Raw genomic sequence first — 19,385 nt, 5'->3', positions numbered from 1 at the left:
ATTAGAAAAGTCAAATATAATTAAGTCTGACTCAAAAAGGTTTAGCAGTATAATTTTTTTTTTTATAAAATTGATCTTATAGTAGGTTATAAAAATGTCATAGACATATTGGGCTTCAATATGTTTATGACATTTAAAGACCTTTGTAAAAAAGAAGTATAATTTTCTATATCATAAAAAGTGTCAGTATCAAGTCAATACAACGTAATTGTACAGCATGTAATTTAAATGAAGTTACTGTCCATTACTGGAACATATTTACATTAGACAAGGCAAAACAATTTAACATATTAATAGATTTAAATATATTTGCATCTTCTTTTAGTTTTATATGTATCTGAATGTAATATTTAAGGACTGTTTAGACATAACACAACCTTTAAAACGTCAGTTTGGGCTGTAGGAAATTCTGAGGGACATTTTTAGTTTAGTTTAGAGATAATTGATAGAGTAATTGATAATGAAAATAACTTTTTGTGGTATCCTTTCAAATTATATAATCACGTGTCATTATGTATGTTTGTGTTTGCTTCTTTAGGTTGAACACAGAACCTAACACTGGAGGGTGCTGTTGTATAACACACAGATTCATTACACAAACCAAAGCTTGCACATTGTCACTGTTAGCTCATGCATTATAATCCTGGTATTTGTTTTCAGTGGTATTTACGAAAGCAGAGTTAATTGATTGAGGGACCAACACTGGATTATTGTATTTTATTAAGCATCAGTCAGTAAAATTAGAAAGTTGTGTCAACATTTCTGATCATTCACATTGTCTTATAGCTTCTTAGATAATATTTACAATTTTTGTGTGTCAAAGTTTAATAGCGCTACATGCGTTGAACAACAGGAAACCACAAAGATAATAGTCTACGAAGTCGACTGGAACAAAGTATGAAACTTTACAAAACAAACCTCACACACAGTAAGGGTAAAATACAAACCTGTGTGTGATGAACAGACGAGAGTAACAACCTCAACAAGAGGGATGATTCCGAAAACGAAATGATTTGGCTTTAAACTCTAGTGTGATGTATTGTGCTTGGAGAAAAAACATATACTTATTGAATTTCTACTTTGTGCTTTTGGAAATAGTATTGGAGCCTTTTATTCTACGCATGTTTACTAGAAAGCAGAGCATTTAAAAAAAGATAAATAAATAAAGTGCAGTTTAGAAAACAAGACTGAAAGAAACTATAGGGACATTGTTAACCTTCATCCAACAGAAATAAATAATTGTAACCAATAACATTGACCATGGCTTGTTTGGAACTAAGACCACTATAATAAGAGGCTTACTTCCAATTAGTCGGCATTTACTGCATGTCTGACTGTTGTGTGATGAATGTTAATGAGTTTTCACTTTGTAACACAAACTCCCTTTTTACCTATTTAGTATTTTCCGGTGCTTGTTATGCCTTCATTATTCTAAGTCATCTTGTAGTTTGACATTTCTATCCCATTACCTGCTGTAACAAATCCTACGCACCAGTGTCTGTTTCTGTATTTTAACTTAAAGGTCACCTATTATGCAAAATAAATGTTGTCCTATATTTCATACATAAACATGTGTCCCCTCTGTGTAAAGAGATTCTGAATTCAATTTTTCTCCTGATCCATTTAACCTGTCTGAAAAGGAGCTGATCAGATTTTGGCCACTGTATGATGTCATAACGTTTTTTTGGCTTGTGTAACCATTAGCTAATACCCAACCAAGGTAACCCCGCCACCTTATCACCTGAATCTCCTCCTAGAGCACCATTGCCATTGTTCTTTTGTTACAAAATGTGTTCCTCTATGACCCAATCCGCCCAGACATTGGTGTAACTGAGCCTTTTCCTTCTGGCCCAGACTCTCTATTTTCATGCCAAGGAAGATATTTATAGGATCACAGAAATGAACACATCCTCAAAAGGATGCCTCAACCCAACTGCCATTTCTGCACTGTCATCCTGGGCAAAATAGGTAATGGAAGAACACAACAGGAGGTGAAGAATGCAGCTATCATTGGGGGGTCAGCTGTAATCCAGCTCTCGACCTTCTTATCTACCTTCACACTATTGCAATGTTCTGAGATGTGTCAGTGTTTCCATGAAAAACACTGCATAAAGGGATGATGTGTAAGTCTGACTTCAAGGCCCACAATCCAATTTACTTTTACATATTTGTTAGATAATTAAATCCACCAGACTGAAGCCACAGATGAGGAGTGAAAAACACATGACAGAGTGCTTTAATGAATTCATGAACACGATGTAAACACTGTGTATATTAATAATGTATATTGAGTCTTTAAGGAATCCATCTGTACAAATTAGGCTACATGCTTGCATCGAATCCGAGCCATCCAGTCATCTTAACCATCACCATGGAAACAGTGGAAGTTCACTTCGCTTAGTAGGTCTGCACCTGCTTGTTTTCGCGTATTGGGTATTTTTCACGTAACTGTTTAGGTGTACAGGAAAGACATCAGAGGGAGGGTTGTAGCTCTAATAGCAGTCTGACAGCTCGATGACCCAGTTCTGTTCGTGTTGATTTGCTGCACAGTTTGTTTAATTGTCATTCGGGCTGTCAGAAACTGTCAAGTTGGGTGTGCGGCAGGCGTAAGTTTAAAACAAAGGCACAGAAATGTCTAACTCATGCTATGTGCAGTGATCTAAAATATCTTTAAGCGTATAGACACCCAATACTAAAAATAGACGCTTTGTAGCATGCTTGGATTTCATGTTTTAAAGTAATAAATGCTATTAAACCATATTTGCATGTTACAAGGACCATCAAAGCACTGGATGATCATGTGTTTGGAGTTATGTGGATACATAGAAGCAGGAGGCAGGATATTTGGTTGATCTAAAGCGGCCTACATGGGACCTCCATGCTGTTTGTGTCCCCTTGCTGCGAGGTGGCTTTATGTTTGTAAGAAATGTCATGTTAATTCATATGAGCGTGATGTTGAGGATCTCTGAAAGCAGACCACTTGCCGAGATCTACAGTGTGTAAATAATCAAATTAGCTTTCAAAATAAATATAAAATAAAGTGCTGGGTTCCTCCTTCGTTTCCTCTCTACAGCTTTCTTACGTGTTGTTACCAAATGAGCAAGTATGGCTCCCTGAATTATGTCAGATTTAGAAAAGGAATGCTTACATTTCTTACACTTTTTAAGTAAAACAGTAAAACTTACCATAATCTACGAGTTATCAGAAAGAACAGTTCTTTGGTTCTTCACATTGCACAAACAAGAGAGGGACGGACATTTACGAGTAGACAGTAGCAAACAACACAAATTCATCTACAACAGTATATTGCCTTACAGATGCAACTCCATCACATACTATGCCATACATACTAAATCTAAATGCAAAACTGCAAGATTAATACAATATATTTTTCTATTGTTTTAGAAAATATCTTAAAAATATAAATTATTTTCATTCTTCACCTTGTACGATACATTGTTTTTTTGTTATATTCTGCTGTTGCAGTTATACAAGTTCAATATCCACACAATGCTTTCTTTGCAGCTCATAAGCACTGTCAATGTATATAAAGTTCAGATTATCAGCTACGATAGGAATGATATCTCCTCTAAAACACCTTTGAGAAAGTTTATAAATAAAAGATTAGACTTTAGATTTTCTCCATATTTAAACTTTGATTTCAACAACACAAACACCAACACAAACAAGAATAAAGAGGTTTTTTCTGTGTTCATAATAAAACATTATAATATTTAAGGTGCTCTCTCTTGGTTGCAGTTGGGAACAAAAAAGTGAAATGTATGGATACAGCCTCACAGTGTCTCTCTGCGTGTTGTCTAAAAAGGTTTTCTGTGCAGTAAAAAATATGAGCGACATCAAACTCAGACTGAAATACGTGATCTCCATCAAGTGCACACTTAGAAGATCACGAACGCTACATCATAATTATTATACTCTATGGTATATTTATTTTCCGCCAGTCTTTCTGTCTCTCTCTTTTCACACAAACACAAAGGTTGAAGTTAAATGAATCTAAATAAACATTTCCAACATTTATATACTGTAACCAATACATTCAAATGTAAGTTCCCGTTTCACACAACAACGTAGTTATTATCTCAGCTGAAGGACCTTCACGTTTTGATTTAATGCCCTTTTTTGTTTGCTACTGTTTGGACAGCTTCTGCTATTGTGGCTTTAAAGTGGTATGGTATGGATGTCAGAAAAATAGGATTTGCTTATAAAAATTACATCATATACTCTTACAACTAGACTGGAATTATTATATAAGGATCTGAACTAAACAAACATTTTTCTTGACAATTTAAAAGCGATTACAGTCCTTAGTGGGAAAAAGTTAAAGAGCAAAAAGCTAAACTCCTTCCCATTGTCCAAAACGATTTTCACGGGAGAATAATTATATTTTTGTAATTATATAAATGTTCCTACAAATGTTTTCAGTGCCTTTCATATTTTTGGGAGTTTTCTGAGTTCACTGTGCTTCTTGTACTTCCATAGTGGCTTCCTCCTTCATGGTCTCTCACTTATTGTAAGCTTTAGAGTGGCTGTTTTCTCCCTGAAGTGGCTGTAGTTCCTGAGCCACATGGTTCTCCTGTCCTTCCAGCGGCAGTTTCCTGTTCCCCAGCCTCCTCTGCAGACCCTCCATACGGTTGGGACCTTGCTGGAAGCTGGAGTGATGGCTGGCTTTTTCCATGAGTCTTTGGGATGTGTTGTTGCCTGAACCATCAAGCATGTGCTCTTCCTCATCTGTGTCAGCATCTATGAATGTATTAACGGATGAGTCGTGGAATGTGAAGAGGCTGTTGGGCAGTAAGTTCTCCGGGCTCTTGCTGGGAGTGCTGCTTCTGGCAGTTGTGTAGACAGACACCTCAGGGCTCTGGACTGACGAGCTGTCTGAGAAGGCCCCTGTCCCTGGATCCTCCCCAGCTCTGAAATTAACGTTGAGCGAGTGGCTTTTGAGCGGGTTGTTTGAGCGCAGATCTCTGGGCCTGTCAGAGTACGGACCCAGCTTGGTGCCTCGCCCTGTCACGGGGGTGGTGGTGCCCTGGGATCCTTCATGCTCATTCTCCAAGGTGGGCTCCAGGCTAGGATTGGTGCTGACTCTACCTAGCATGCTTGTGATGGGGCTGTGTGAAAAACGAAAGCTTTCAGGGAAGTCAGTGGCGCATGTGATGAAGCTGTCAATGCTGGACATGCTCCTCATGTCTGAAACTGTCTCTCTTTTGCTTGAGATGGCTTCAGCTGGAATGGTTCCCATCTCTAATTCAGCTCTCTGCCTAACTATTTTAGGCAGTGGGCCTTTTTTCTTTATGAGGTCGGATTGTGGCGAGACCCCAGTCATCTTGTTGTACGTTTCCTCCAGTTTCTGTGCACTAAGATGCTGAGGATTGCTTGACGGCTTAGCCTGCTCTTGGTAACTCGATTCGAGGGTCTTGGTGGGGCTGCGCGGGCTCATATGTGACTTGAGTTTAGGTGTCTCTGTTTCCAAACTAGGAGGAATGTGATTATCTTGCCCCTTCTCCTTATTTTCATCACTTTTTTCCACCATTATATCCATGAGCTCTACACTGCGGCCAAGTGCGTCTTTCATGTTCATAGAAACAATGCTACCATTTCTCTTAGCCCTCTCCAGAGCCTCCCTTCTTTTAACGGCTTTCTCCTGCCTCTTTTGCTCCTTGTAGAACTCAGAGAAGTTATTCACGATAATGGGGATAGGCAGGGCTATCACCAGTACTCCAGCGATACAGCACAAACCCCCAACTATCTTTCCCAGCAGGGTTTTTGGGTAAATATCTCCATAGCCAACTGTTGTCATAGTAATGGTAGCCCACCAGAAGGAAGCTGGGATGCTTTTGAACTTGGTATCCTCTTCATCCTTTTCTGCAAAGAACACTAGACTGGAGAATATCATGATGCCCATGGCTAAGAAGAGAATGAGCAGGCCCAGCTCATTATAACTCCTCTTGAGAGTAAATCCCAGAGATTGGAGACCTGTAGAGTGACGAGCCAGCTTCAAAATGCGCAAGATCCGCATGATACGGAAAATCTGAACCACGCGACGAACGTTCTGAAATTGCAGCACACTCTTGTTGGATTCTGTCAGGAAGATGGTGACGTAGTAGGGCAAGATGGCCAGCAGGTCAATGATATTTAGAGGACCCTTAAAGAACTTCCACTTGCTTGGGGAGGAGATGAAGCGGAGAAGGTACTCCATGGTAAACCAGGCGATACACACGGCTTCCACATGGGCCAGTTGCGGGTTGTCTGTGGATTGACCAAACTCATCTGTGTCCTGCAGCTCTGGAAGGGTGTTCAGAGACAAGGCAATGGTAGACAACACAATGAAGAGGATGGAGATAATTGCCAGGACCTGGAAAACAAGACACAGAAGAAAACAACCATGAAACACACTGAAAAATACAGGAAAATGTCTGAGGCATGTACACCAGTGCTTTTTTCTTTATTTGGATCCTCATTAGCTGCAGCAAAGTTGGCAGCTATACTCTTCCTGAGGTCCACAGACAACAAAACATTACAAATTAAACAAGACATGTAACAAAAGTCTTAATGGGAAGACGAACACAAGTTGAGGTAAGAAACAAAACAACACAACACATCGTATTGCAATCGGATGTGTTTGGTCTATCAATTGTTCAGTTTGGTCAATTATCCTTGGGGTTATTGCTTTTATTTGGGAGTATTTTAAAACTTGCCTCACTGGGTGCACCAATGTAAATGGATGGACATTTGTTTTACATGTCAATAGCTCTGAGTCTATACCTAAAACATCTGCATATTGCACCTGATTTTAGTTTTAGTTTTAAATAGATAATCCCCAGTGGTGTAGTGGGGATTTTTTTACTGGGTGGACGGGGTGGTGGTTGGACGGGAGACACTATGGACGCGCTCGTGAACTGTCAACGGGAAGGGGGGGGGGGGGCTTGGGGGACCTCTGTGTCGCATGTCAGCGCAATTTACATGATGCCGTTTAGACAATATAATAATAAAGGGCGGTGCCGGCTGTCAGCGAACCGATCCGGCCTTTCTGCGCGACTATCACTCAAATGCGGGACATAGTCTCAATGTGTGGGACGTGGGACAAATAATAAAAATGCTGTGTGTGCAGTCCCGCAAAGTGCAGGACACCTGGTCACCCTACACACACGGTTCTGCCCCTCACACACACACACACGCGTAAAATCAAGTTGCATAAATGCTTGAGCTACGTTTTTATTATAATTACTGTGAAATCTGCCTATTATGTTTTCGTCATTATTACAACAAACACACACTTGCAACTGATAACACTGGCAATGATTTTAGATGTATTAGACTATTACAAAAAGAAATCATGCTTCAAATAAGTGGGGGTACGGCGTACCCCCGCGTCCAACGCCCACTACACCACTGATTAATCCCTATTCTCCTGCCTGGTAGTGTGATTACGTTGCATGTTAGCGTGCTGAAGATAGCATTTAGCTCAAAGCACTGCTGTGCCTATGTATAGCCTCAGAGAGTTGCTAAATTGGCTGTAAACACGTAGTTTGGGATGGTAATCCCTAATTAAAAGTTATGTCGAGGGTCACTTTCAAACACAGCTGACTTTATAAAGGTTGAGGGTGTTGTGGTCAGGTGACAATCAAATGCAAAGTAGCCGATTTATTATGCATACTAACAATATATGGACAGTTTCAGACTAATAGCCTGTTCAGTCCAGTCTTTAAGCTTTGTGAAGGTAGCCTCTTGATCATTATCTCTATACATCGCTCATCGCTGCACTCATGATGGTCACCTTGACTGAAACGATTGAAAGAAAAGATGAATGATTGCACTGAATGTGGAACAACTGTGAAGCCATCTGTTTTGTGTTTGTGCAAGGGTCCTAATCCCTACCTTGAGCCTGTTTTAAACAAACTTTAATCTTTCATTAAAAGGAATATTCACAACTACACCCACAACACACTCAGACTGCTTACTTTGCCTATAGACAATGTTCAATGTTAAGGCCGAATGTAACAGGGACCAGCGGAGCTAAAAGCAGAAGTTGCCCCTGAACTACATGCTGAAAGTTAATGTGCTCAATCAAAGTTAAATTATAGTGCTTCCACGATGTAAGAGGAAGGTCAATCCCGTGAAAAACGTCACTTCAAGGTGTCAAACCAGTGCAGTTCTATTGGTGACATTCAATTCCAGAACTAGCTAAAACAAACAAATAGCAAAGGCCTTTTCTGATGAAATTTGGTCGCAGCCCATTAAATCTGCCTTTTTCTCGGTATTCAGGAAATGCCATGTCAGCATTTCAAAGAAATGGGGTCAGAGCTAATGCCATCTCTGTGGAAGATGTTTGTTTTCTTTCTCTTCATGTTTTGACATATGCATTATGGAGAGAGAAAGAGAGAAAGTGAGTGAGGAAGAGGAGAGAGACAGTGAAAGATCTTTTTGATCCATTTTTTAAACCCCCCTTTAAAACCCTCTCTGTCTCTCCATTTCCATTTAGTCTGATCAATACTTCAATGCCCAAAACTACAGGAAAAACCCCAATACAATTACAAAGCACACCATGCATGGTCAGTGAGCCGACTGACAAACCTCTTAAGCGTTGAGTCACACACTAATGATGTAATCTGCTGAGCGCAATCAGTCTAGTCATAGTGCGAGGGATTAGGATGCAGCATTGTGGATAGGTGCCTGTGCCACACCTATTATTCGCGTCCCAGAGCCGGGGTCAAATCCAACACAAGGTCACTGTGGAGTCTATGTCCCAGGCCAACGGTGAGCAGGATTATTCCATCGCATCAATCAGCAGCCATAAGCTTCAATTAATCTTTACAGGTGACTGCTTTTACACCTTGGCCTTTGAGGAGAGAGGGACTAAAGTCATAGAAGCGCTGCTGGGGTGGAGATGCAAGAGGACAGGAAGGCAGAAAGACTTAAACGATTTCAACTAAAGTAGCCAAATAAATCAGCTGTGAATAAACAGTGGACCAAAGTTGTAACTCTTATCAAAGCGTTCACTAAAATAGCCTGCCTCCTGGTATTGATCCCCTGAGGAATGGATGAAAAATCTTGAAGACAACTACTTCCAGCTAGTTGCAGAATATCACTATTTGAGTGATTTGGAGTATGTGGAGGTCAAATGATTAGACAACGTTAAATCCAGAGAGGTCGGGACAAGAAGTGGCACCATATGTGCGTTGATTTAGCAACAACATTTCAAAAGTCAAGAAAGATGTATTGTAGGCTAATGAGCCTCAGATCTAAAACTGACCGTCCAGTGGAAACAAAACTCATTAGATCAACTCTAATCCATCTTGACGCACTGACCTGCTCTGAGAGTCACTAATGGATCATTATAGCTGAATACAAGACAGCTTTGGAAACTTAACCTAGATGTGTGTGCGCATGTGTGTGTGTGTGTGTGTGTGTGTGTGTGTGTGTGTGTGTGTGTGTGTGTGTGTGTGTGTGTGTGTGTGTGGAGAACAACTGAAGCATGACCAGCTCCCCCCTCCATCAAATTATCTCTGTCCCTCACCTTTTCCCCTCTCATCTCAGGACTACTCCAAACCAGGGTCAGCCAGAGAGAGATTATGGAGGTGATCTCACCACAGAGACACAGGACAGACAGAGTGAGAGAAACAAGTGTCGTCCGAGGACACGCTGCACACTGACAAATCTGTGACACAGAGGGAATCTGGAATACCCAGTCTGTAACTTGTGAGTTTTCTTGGTTAGTCAATGTGATGTGAGTGTTGATGTATGATTAATGTCTGTGGGGGTGAGTTCAATTAAATTGAATGTCTTAATGTAGCTGCCAGACAGAGTAAAGCAGTAAGAGAAAGAATAGTACTGGCAGTGTATATAAAGGCAATAAAGCTAAAATGCCTCGGGGTGAATATATTTCACTCGGCAGTGGGGATGTTAAGACACAAATGCACTGCTAAAAATGATTATGGTTAGTGTTGGATTACCTCATTCCGTTTTAATGACAAGACGTCAGGTTATGAGGACTTCTTCCTGTTTGCATAAACACAGGATGACTAAGATTGCTGCTTCTTTGACACAACTCATCTATACACACAAACACACACACACACACTTTGATATATTCACTTCCAGTTGAGTAATTAGCCCTAAGCCAGAGGACTGAATATTTAATATTCCCTGAATTACATGCTATACTGTCCTGGAAAAGGCGAGTGTCAGTTGGTGCTCAGTGGGCCATGTCAGTGTGCAGAGCCCCAGAGGAAGCCAAGTTTTCACAATATTTTCTCCAGACTGTTAGTTGTGCTTTATGCTCAATCAAAGGAGGGATGGACAGGGCAATAACAGTTTATATAAACACACAACAGGAGGTTCCTCTGAGAGAGAGCGCCCCTACAGGATAAGGTGTTCACCTGTGGACAGGTAGCGCTTGTTTGATGACTTCTGACATGTGTTCTGTAACAATTTAATGGAAAATTCATCCAGTAGCATAAGATATTTCACTCAAAGGCTCAAATATGAACCCGCTGAGGCATATTGAGAAAAAGTCAGGGGATCACAACCAAAGTCCCAAAGATGCTCACATTTGCCTGCCCTCCCATCCGTAGATTCACTTCACTCCGTCATCCTGTCCACTCACCTGTCCCCATTCCCTCATTAGCTCTCCAGTGTTCAACCAGTGAGACTTCAACCAGTTTGCTGCCAGATTGTCTTTGGGCCGGGGCCTAATCTTTCCCCAGATAGGTACTAGCAGTCTTTATCCCGCTAGTACCTATCTTTAACTAGTGTTTTGGCCTCAGCCTCTATTTCCAACTTTTATTGTTCCTATACAGCATGACTTTAACCTCACTCATGACCTTATAAATCTCCCAAACCATAGGCCTGCAGCAAAGGCATTAAAGACTCATTGAGTTAGATTAATGGTGCTCTAAAGTTTAGAGCACCATTAATCTAACTTTTATATTAATTAATGCATCAACTCCAGCACTATGGGGTCTCACTCTCAAAATAACTCATAATAAAAAAACTCATCAGGAGGACATGCTGACGTTATTAGTGTTGATTGTTTTGCTCGATAAAAGTTGCTGCCAAAATACTGTCATATTTGCTGTTCAGCGGCATAACAGATATCAACAACGTGCCAATATCACAAAACTGAGCCAATTCCTTTTGGCAGAGATAGTAATGACTTCTAATCTTTGCTGAATTATGTTGAGATTTACATCCTGAAATATTTTGCGACAGAGATGTCAAGAGACACCAGGGAGAAGAAGAAGAAGAAGAAGAAGAAGAAGAAGAAGAAGAAGAAGAAGAAGAAGAAGAAGAAGAAGAAGAAGAAGAAGAAGAAGAAGAAGAAGAAGAAGAAGAAGAAGAAGAAGAAGAAGAAGAAGAAGAAGAAGAAGAAGAAGACAATGGAGACAGCAGCCAGTAAAAAGAGAGGAAAGTTACATAAAGACTGGAGGCGTGTAAGTCATTAATGAAAACAGAATTACAACACACTGATGACATTTCTGTCTGAGAACAAACGACATTATGGACAAGGTGGCATTGTCCGTGCCAGAAGAAATCTCTGTCTGGTATTTAAGGCGTTCCCTTGCGTCATGCTTTGTTAAATGATGAATCACTTCTGGTCCTTCCTTATCGTAACTATATTTGGCCTCTTCACCGCCATGAGCAGATCAATGGAGGGATTATTTCCCACAGTGACTCCCTCACTCTTTCTTATGTGGGCATGGTGAGTGCAAGAGTCTAATCCTACTATTTTACTATCTCTTCTGTGATTTGTAAATAAATGTTTTCCGAGTGCTGGTAGCTGACCTTTCTCCTACAGAGTCAGCTGTAGTTCCCTCTGTAGGATACACTGTCAATATTCTTTTCTTTAGATAAGACGTCAATGGAAAAGACTGATGGAATTACGCTGCCAATAAACACAGTGGTGAATCCGTGCGGCTGTAAACACATCCTCCCTAGAATGATGATCTCCTTTTTGGAAAGTTCCACACAGGGACCGCTGTGCAGTCAAATGCATTCTCACCTGCTGCCCTTTTAATAAAAAATAAACGCTTAAATAGAAATTTTCCTTATTTTTCTGTGTAAAATGTTTAGGTTGCTAAAGTCTAGGTGTCACAGCATTCTTTATTTTTGTTTCTGCAAACAAATCTAATAGTCTCACTAACTGATGTTAATCTCCTAAACGAGTGACAGCCTTAACTCTTGAAACTCTAATACGAGAATGTAGACGTTACCAGTAAAAAAAACTGATGTCATGTCATAAGAGACGGATTTGAGTCAAGAGTCGTCAACATTTGGCAAGACTCGACTTGCAGGCTTTTCAGGGCGCGAACAGAGAGACATAAACTCTGAGATCAATGAGAGTTCAGCTCTCACTAATGCTTCTTTTACTCAATATTGTAACATTTGCCTTGTATCTATCAATGTATGTTATTTTTGGTTCAGTGACAATTCCATTTTTTGTATTTGCTAAACAAAAGGAAAAAGCCTGAAAGAGATAACATTAACGTGAAAACACGCCACCACACAGCAACAAGGAGGCACAATAGTCAATAAGGAGAAAGAATAACAAGTGTTTGAATCATTAAAAAGCAATGGAAAGTTACATAAATGTCCCCAATTAAACTTTCCCATCTGTTTCTAACCCAGATAACGCATCTCCCAAATTAACAAGACCCCTGTGTCCCACACAGATGTGCCCTCTAGCTCATGTGCCTCGCTTCACCTTGCCTGGCAACCTTTTCTGTCCCACCTTTGAGCCTAAAGCAGGGAGTATGTGCCGCGGAGGAGAAAGGGAGATGGATCATTGAGCTTGAGGCTACGCACCGGATGTGTCCTCTCGGAAGTGTGAAGGTGGTGCTAAAAGATGAGGCACACATACGGAGGGCATCGTGTCTTCACTGATGAATGACCTTTTTTTGTCATTTGCTAAAAATGACATGATTGCTGATTTTAAGAGCTGGGGAAAACATTGAAATGAATTGAAAGGAGTGAAATAACTAACCCCATGTGCATGTATTAGTATGTACAAAAAGACCTTGCCCATGTACCATGTGATTTTCCTTAAAGACTTTAAGTACTATAAACCAGAATACAATACATAAGCACTTGAGTTTTCATAGTTTTCTAATTACGTTATACTTGTCTATACTTCCAGTCCATCACAACTCATAGACAAATATTGTACTTTTTACCTGACTACATTTATCTGGCTGCTTTAGTTACTTGTGACTCGTTGGTTAAAGATTTTCCCATAAAATACATCAGATTATTTTATTTTAAACCAACGTTTCCCACACATTTTGGCTTGTAACTCAAAAAAAGTGAGTGACTTTTAACTTTTTTTGCAATGGAGTATTTTAACATTGATACTTTTACCAAAGTAAAAGATATACATATTAGTTCCCCCCCCCCCCCTGCTCCAACCTGCACCCAAACTCATCATGAGGTAAAGGGTGAGGACTTGGCTGCCAGAGTGAGAAAACGAGTTAGGAGATTGCTCTCTTGGCGGATTCTAAATTGGAAAACCTTGACTCTTAAACATCTGAAACCATGTGTTATCGGGCGTAAATTGACAAATACATTTTGGATTATAAAGACAGATTCCCTCCTGTATAAGTAAGATTATTAAATATTATATTAAAATCAAAAGTAAAACGTTCTCATGTGCGCTACACTGGGCCGTTACAGATCTCTCCCTTTCTCCATAACGTTATTTAATAAGGCTTATGAATCAGTTTGAGCATGAAATGAAAGACTGATCCAAGATTATGACGTGATTTAATATCAGACCGGACGGACTGGCAGAGCAAAAGAGGCTTATAAAGATCAACATCAGATTATTGATTAAAAAGTAAAAATTGTTCCCTGATCCCCAGAAAGTCATCCTCATCCATTTCTGCAGTAATCTATTTTCCTCATATGTTGAAAATATATTACAGTATCTGCAGATTGAGTCATATTTCAGTATTTGAATATTAGATGGATATGTAGATTATACTTGTTTTATTTTATAATTGGTACGAGTCTAAAATGTGAGGTGCAAAATATATGAACATCATTCTAGATTTGTGATGTTTTGTGAGAGTCCTTTCATAATAAATATTTCCTTAAAATAAATTAAATGACATTTTTAGTAAAAGAGCACTGACTGTTTTCTAAAAAAGGGCAGATTTCCATGGAGTTCTTTCTAACAGCAGTCTGTTTGTGTAAGCATGCTGTGAGAACGCCACACTAAGGAGAGTCTCCTCCAGGCTGCAAGAATAAAAACCCTCACAGCCCGCATGGCTGAGCCTACTGATGAAATAAGTATAGCATCTGTGATCCTGAGATGTTCAATCTTGATATACAGTGGGAGTTTTTATGTGGGCCTGAATGCAGCACACTGGAAAGACTCATGGTTCACAGCACAATCTCATCTCCACTTAGCGAAGACACATCACACCCAGCTAAAAATGACAAGTGCTCAAAATCTGCCTTTGTTCTAAACACTTGTTTTGTGCAGGCTGGAGCTGCAGCTGTCTCTTGTTGCTATGGTCTTTGCTTTCTCTGAAACTGGCAGCCCTGTTGACAGGCAAATGCAGCAAACAAAGAAGAAGAAATGAACAGAACATATCATGCTGCATCACCACCAGCTCTGTGAAAATTGACCATTTGGCAGCATAGGGCACAACAAAATCATTGTTTTATGTTCCAGCTTTTTTCATTGGCTTGTTCAATACAAAGGAGGATAAGAGCCAGTAGAGAAAGGTGCCGGATCTGATTGTAGTTAGGGTAAGAAATCAACATGAGGAGACAGACAGGCCCAAAGAGAAGCAATGGCCCTGAGACTCTGCTAGCTTAAATGCAGATTATGAACAGAATGCAAACAAAGATCCTGAGATTACATCAGATATGGAGGTCACGACCTCTGTCAGAGTAAGTGATTTCTGCTAAATGGTTGAGTGACCTCTAGTAAAAGCTTTGTAAGTTAGTCACATTAGACCAGAAATCATTAAATCATTCCGATGAAGAGGGATATCTGTTTTCTGGCTTTAAATCCTGATATTTACCCGCCCGCTATCTCCATGGCTAGAAAAAGCCAAGCGTCATATACTAGGATCTCCGACCTGAAGCTCGATACGGGCCTGGGTCTAGCAGCTGACACACAGGCTGATGAGATGCCTTTACTGATCTGGTGTCTGCTGACAGCTAAGTAACGTTCAATAAATTCCCCGTCTCAGGTAACCCACTGTCGTGTTCAGTGTTTACCATAAAGGGCAGATGTGATGGGCTCCTGTGACATGATAAGGTGTCAGCACTGAGTGCAGAGAGTTACCTGCTTACAGTGAACACCACGTGAAACAGGAGAGGCCTTAGTGCTACCGACTATCCTGTATGACGGAGTATCAGTTTTACATTACAGTCTCAGAGCTGGACATTTGACGACAAGTACGATGCTCAGGTGTGATCAGATTAACAGGCACTGTAAGTTATTTTAGAGGAATGGAATTTTTGTGAAATTATTCTGTTTCTCGCTTGAGTGAAAAAGCAGGGCTGAATTTTGTAATGAAGCTACAGCCAGGATACAGATGCAGCATGAAGACTGCAAACTGGAGGGGTTTTTTTAGGATTAAAGAGGATGTTTCTATTCTTTGTGCTTTGCTAACCGGCTGAAATGGCTGTATCAATCGTCCCATTTAACTCTCAAAAAGAAAGCATGCACTTATAGACTTGTGTCTTTTACAAGCTAAGAGGGCAATAGCTATATAATGGAAACATGTGAACAAACCAAGTAAGAATACATATATTAAGGATCTGTCAGCATGTGTTGCTTTAGAAAAACGAACATACATTACTAGAGGAAAGCTGGCAGTTCTTGAAAATATCTGGGGGTGCTTCATGGAGTTTTTGAAAAAGAATGTTGGTAATGATCAATACAACCAAAGACAGGGGCGGGGAGGGGGGCAACGGGAATAAGATGTAGTAGCTCACGTCATATTTTTTCTGATATCTTGACGATTTCTGTACTTCGTTATCCCTGTATCATCTGTATACCTGTGTTTATTTACAAGCCTAATCATTTGATTGTACGCTGTATCTGCCACCTAGACTGACTGTTTTATGTGTGTGTAATGTTTGTCATATTTTAAAACTTCAATTAAAATATTGTTAAAAAAATAAAAATAAAAAAAACTCTCAAAAAGAAAGCAAGATATCAAACTATATCATGATAGCTGACAGCTGTGTCGTCTGAACTTTAAGGAAAAATGATCTGTACTCCAGTGTCATCCCTCAAACAGTGTTCTTGAGCTTTACTGACATTGTCCATCACTGCAGCAGAGAAACTCTGGCCTGTCACATTCCACTTGTCTGTGTGTACACTCAGAATTGCTAAGGCAACAAAACTGAAATGATCTTAAGTGGCCCCATTGTGCCAAGCCCACCACTCAGTGTAGCCATGACAACACATTCACCAGGTTGCAATTGAAGAAAATGCAGCACCGGCCAGCTGTCTGTCAAAATCTCATTTCCTTCACTGTGACATTACGTCTCGCTTAATGCATATGTCGGTCCCCTCTCTGTCTGAAAAGGAAGATATTTTTAGTTCCTGGTAATGGCAGATGGCCCTAGCACCGTGGTCCATTCAGCATTGTCAGCTTCATATAAAAGAACCTGTGATGAAAATCAGTATGCACAGAGAAAGAAATGCCCCACAGTCTTGTTTCAGAAATACTTGTGACCTGTGGACAACAGGCGTCCAGCTGACAGAGCACTAAATATCCAAACTCGGTGTTGCAGCACGGCGACTTTAGGAGTAGTTTTATTTATTTATTTCAAAAATTAAAGTGGACCTATCGTGCTATATTTGAATAATATAATGTAGGGCCATACCTATATAAGGTATAATTATACGTTTTATTTTTTCAAAATACCAAACAGATCATGCATTTTATACATTCCTCATTTCGCTCAATTTAACACTGTCTTTCATGCTCGGATTCAGTGAGAACAGCACCATCTGGTGGCCTGAAATATGTACTACAGCGTCTCCAGCGCTTTCGAACGGCAAAACTCCGTGGCTGTCTCCTCCTGATTGGTGGAGTTGGCCCAATAGCCGTAGCGCCACCGTCCTGACGTCAGAAAAGTGTTCAAATCTGGATCAGTATGTATCAAATCCGTTGCAGCCCCTTTTTAAGAGATTGGGTATGGAGGAAAATAGAGAGGGTTGTGTTTTCTGACTCTTGGTGAGTTCCCTGACACACCGGGGACACATATTCATGTATAAAAGACGTACGTACAAAGGTGCATTTTGCATGATAGGTCCCCTTTAAACAACCCAAAAGGGATAAATGGGCTCAAAGTAGGGCTGCTCAATTAATCGTATTTTAATCGCAATTACGATTTTGGCTTGCAACAATTATGAAAACAATATAATCGAAATAAAACGATTTTTTTTTTATTATAATTTTTTTTTTTTTTGGGGGGTTTCAGTTCAATTATACTTAAAGTTCAGGGTAATTAACTGTTAAAAACATACTGTTCACATTTTTTGTTTCAATAAATGAATTTTCTTTTTTCAAAGTAAATGGATAATCGTTTTTAATAATCGTGATATCAATTATTGACCCAAATAATCGAGATTATGATTTTTGCCATAATCGAGCAGCCCTAGCTCAAAGTATCCATCAATACACATTTGACCTTTTTTGCTAAGGAAGTGTAAGGACTGCTGTTTACTGAGTTTCCTCCTAAAAGATTCAGGAGGAGTGGAAGTGCAGACCAAATTACTTCCTGGCTGACCACTGAGTGACAACCATCTGTGTGTGTGTGTGTGTGTGTGTGTGTGTGTGTGTGTGTGTGCGTGCGTGCTTGCGTGCGTGCGTGCGTGCGTGCGTGCGTGTGTGCGTGTGTGTGTGTGTGTGTGTGTGTGTGTTATGTCAACTACATCAGTGTCAGATGAATGTATCCCCACTCTGACACACCGCTCGTCCTCAGTGGTGTAGCGAGGTCAGAGATACATAATGCAGAGAGAGACCAAGAGAGAAAATATGTTTTCAAGTGAAGCATATAGTGTATAATGTACGCAGCTGGGATGTACTGGCTCTAATGGGCCCTAAGGCAACAGGCAGAATTAGAAAACTTTAGAAGTGACCTATTTTCTTAAAAACCTAAATGAAATGTTTTATATGTGTAGTAGTGGGTGATGGTGAGAATAAAAGGAAATAAAGACAGAAAGACAGAAAGAAAGAATGAAAGAGAGTGAGAGGCTGACATTTACAGCAAGAACAGTTGAGAGCGATCTAACCTTTAAAAAATGAACATTCACTCTGAGCTTAAAGGCCTGAGATACGAAAATAAAACCATTCCAGCTGACGTTGAGATGAAGCCTTTCAATGCAGGTTACAATTAACAAAGGGCAGAAATGAAACAAACTAGTTAACAATACATCACACTGTCTGTTTGTGTTTACAGTGAAATGTGACATTTTTGGGAGTACATCGCGGGCCTTTCAGTCATGCTGTAATGAGAGTGGATAGGGATTGTAAGGAGACAGAAAAGTCATCCGAGCTGTCACAACATATAGCAAATGTAAACAATAAGAGGTTGCTGCATATAATCTGAGTAAAGAAAGATCGAGGATTTTCACACTGGTGATCAAAAACAGGGCGTGCTGCAGAATGCAGTGGGATTAGTTGTCATGTTGGAGGGGAGAAGAAAAAACAGGCTTATCGTCTCTGCCTCTTTCAAATCCTCTTTCACCTCTCTTTCTCACACATCCACATTCACACTTATGCAAACACACACATGAACAGGCAGGAAGCTCCACGGGGTGTCTGCAGATCTCCTCAAGGGGAGACTGCAGCACGGTGGTGTACAGCTCAGCTGATTGTTGCCATGGTGATGTAAGAATTTTTAGTATTTGCATAACAGATGCAGAAAGGCATTCACAAAAACAGGACACAGAAAACAGAGTCCAGGGGATACATGGTCACACTGAGCATACAGTGGATAACATCAGTTCATTTCATTTCTCGTAACTGAAAGGTAAGTTAGGTAGACTCAACCAGCGAGAAGCCTCAAGAAATCAATGCAGCCGCATCATTTCATCCTAAAGAAAAAACCACACAGTTTATTTATCAGGCTGCTTTCTCTTTGTTCTTTGACACTCCTTCCTTCACACTCCACCTAACTTCCATTAACATAGTAAAAACATTTCTGATCCAACTTTACTCAGTTGAGCTTCTCAAATATGAGGAACTGCTACCTTTCTTAATGTGATGTCGAATGATATGTTTTGGGGTTTTGAGCTGCAAACAAAACAATACAGATGAAGATGTCACCTTGTGAAGGGCATTTTCTTCTATTGCTATTTTCTTATATTTTATAGACTAAACATTTCATTTAAA

At 40.1% G+C, this 19,385-nt stretch overlaps 1 protein-coding gene across 1 annotated transcript in view; it reads right to left on the bottom strand.

The window, feature by feature from the left end:
• Positions 1-731: 731 nt before the first annotated feature.
• LOC307039325 (potassium voltage-gated channel subfamily B member 1-like) overlaps positions 732-19,385 on the bottom strand; it is a 35,734-nt gene continuing 17,080 nt past the window's right edge. The window contains exon 3 of the mRNA XM_079681255.1: positions 732-6,373. Coding sequence (XP_079537381.1) covers positions 4,523-6,373 — 1,851 coding nt within the window. The 3' untranslated portion in view covers positions 732-4,522. The remainder of the gene's footprint in view (positions 6,374-19,385) is intronic.

Source organism: Notothenia rossii, assembly GCF_949606895.1.
Source record: "Notothenia rossii genome assembly, chromosome: 5".
Taxonomy (NCBI): domain Eukaryota; kingdom Metazoa; phylum Chordata; class Actinopteri; order Perciformes; family Nototheniidae; genus Notothenia; species Notothenia rossii.
This window is presented reverse-complemented; position numbering and strand designations above follow the sequence as displayed.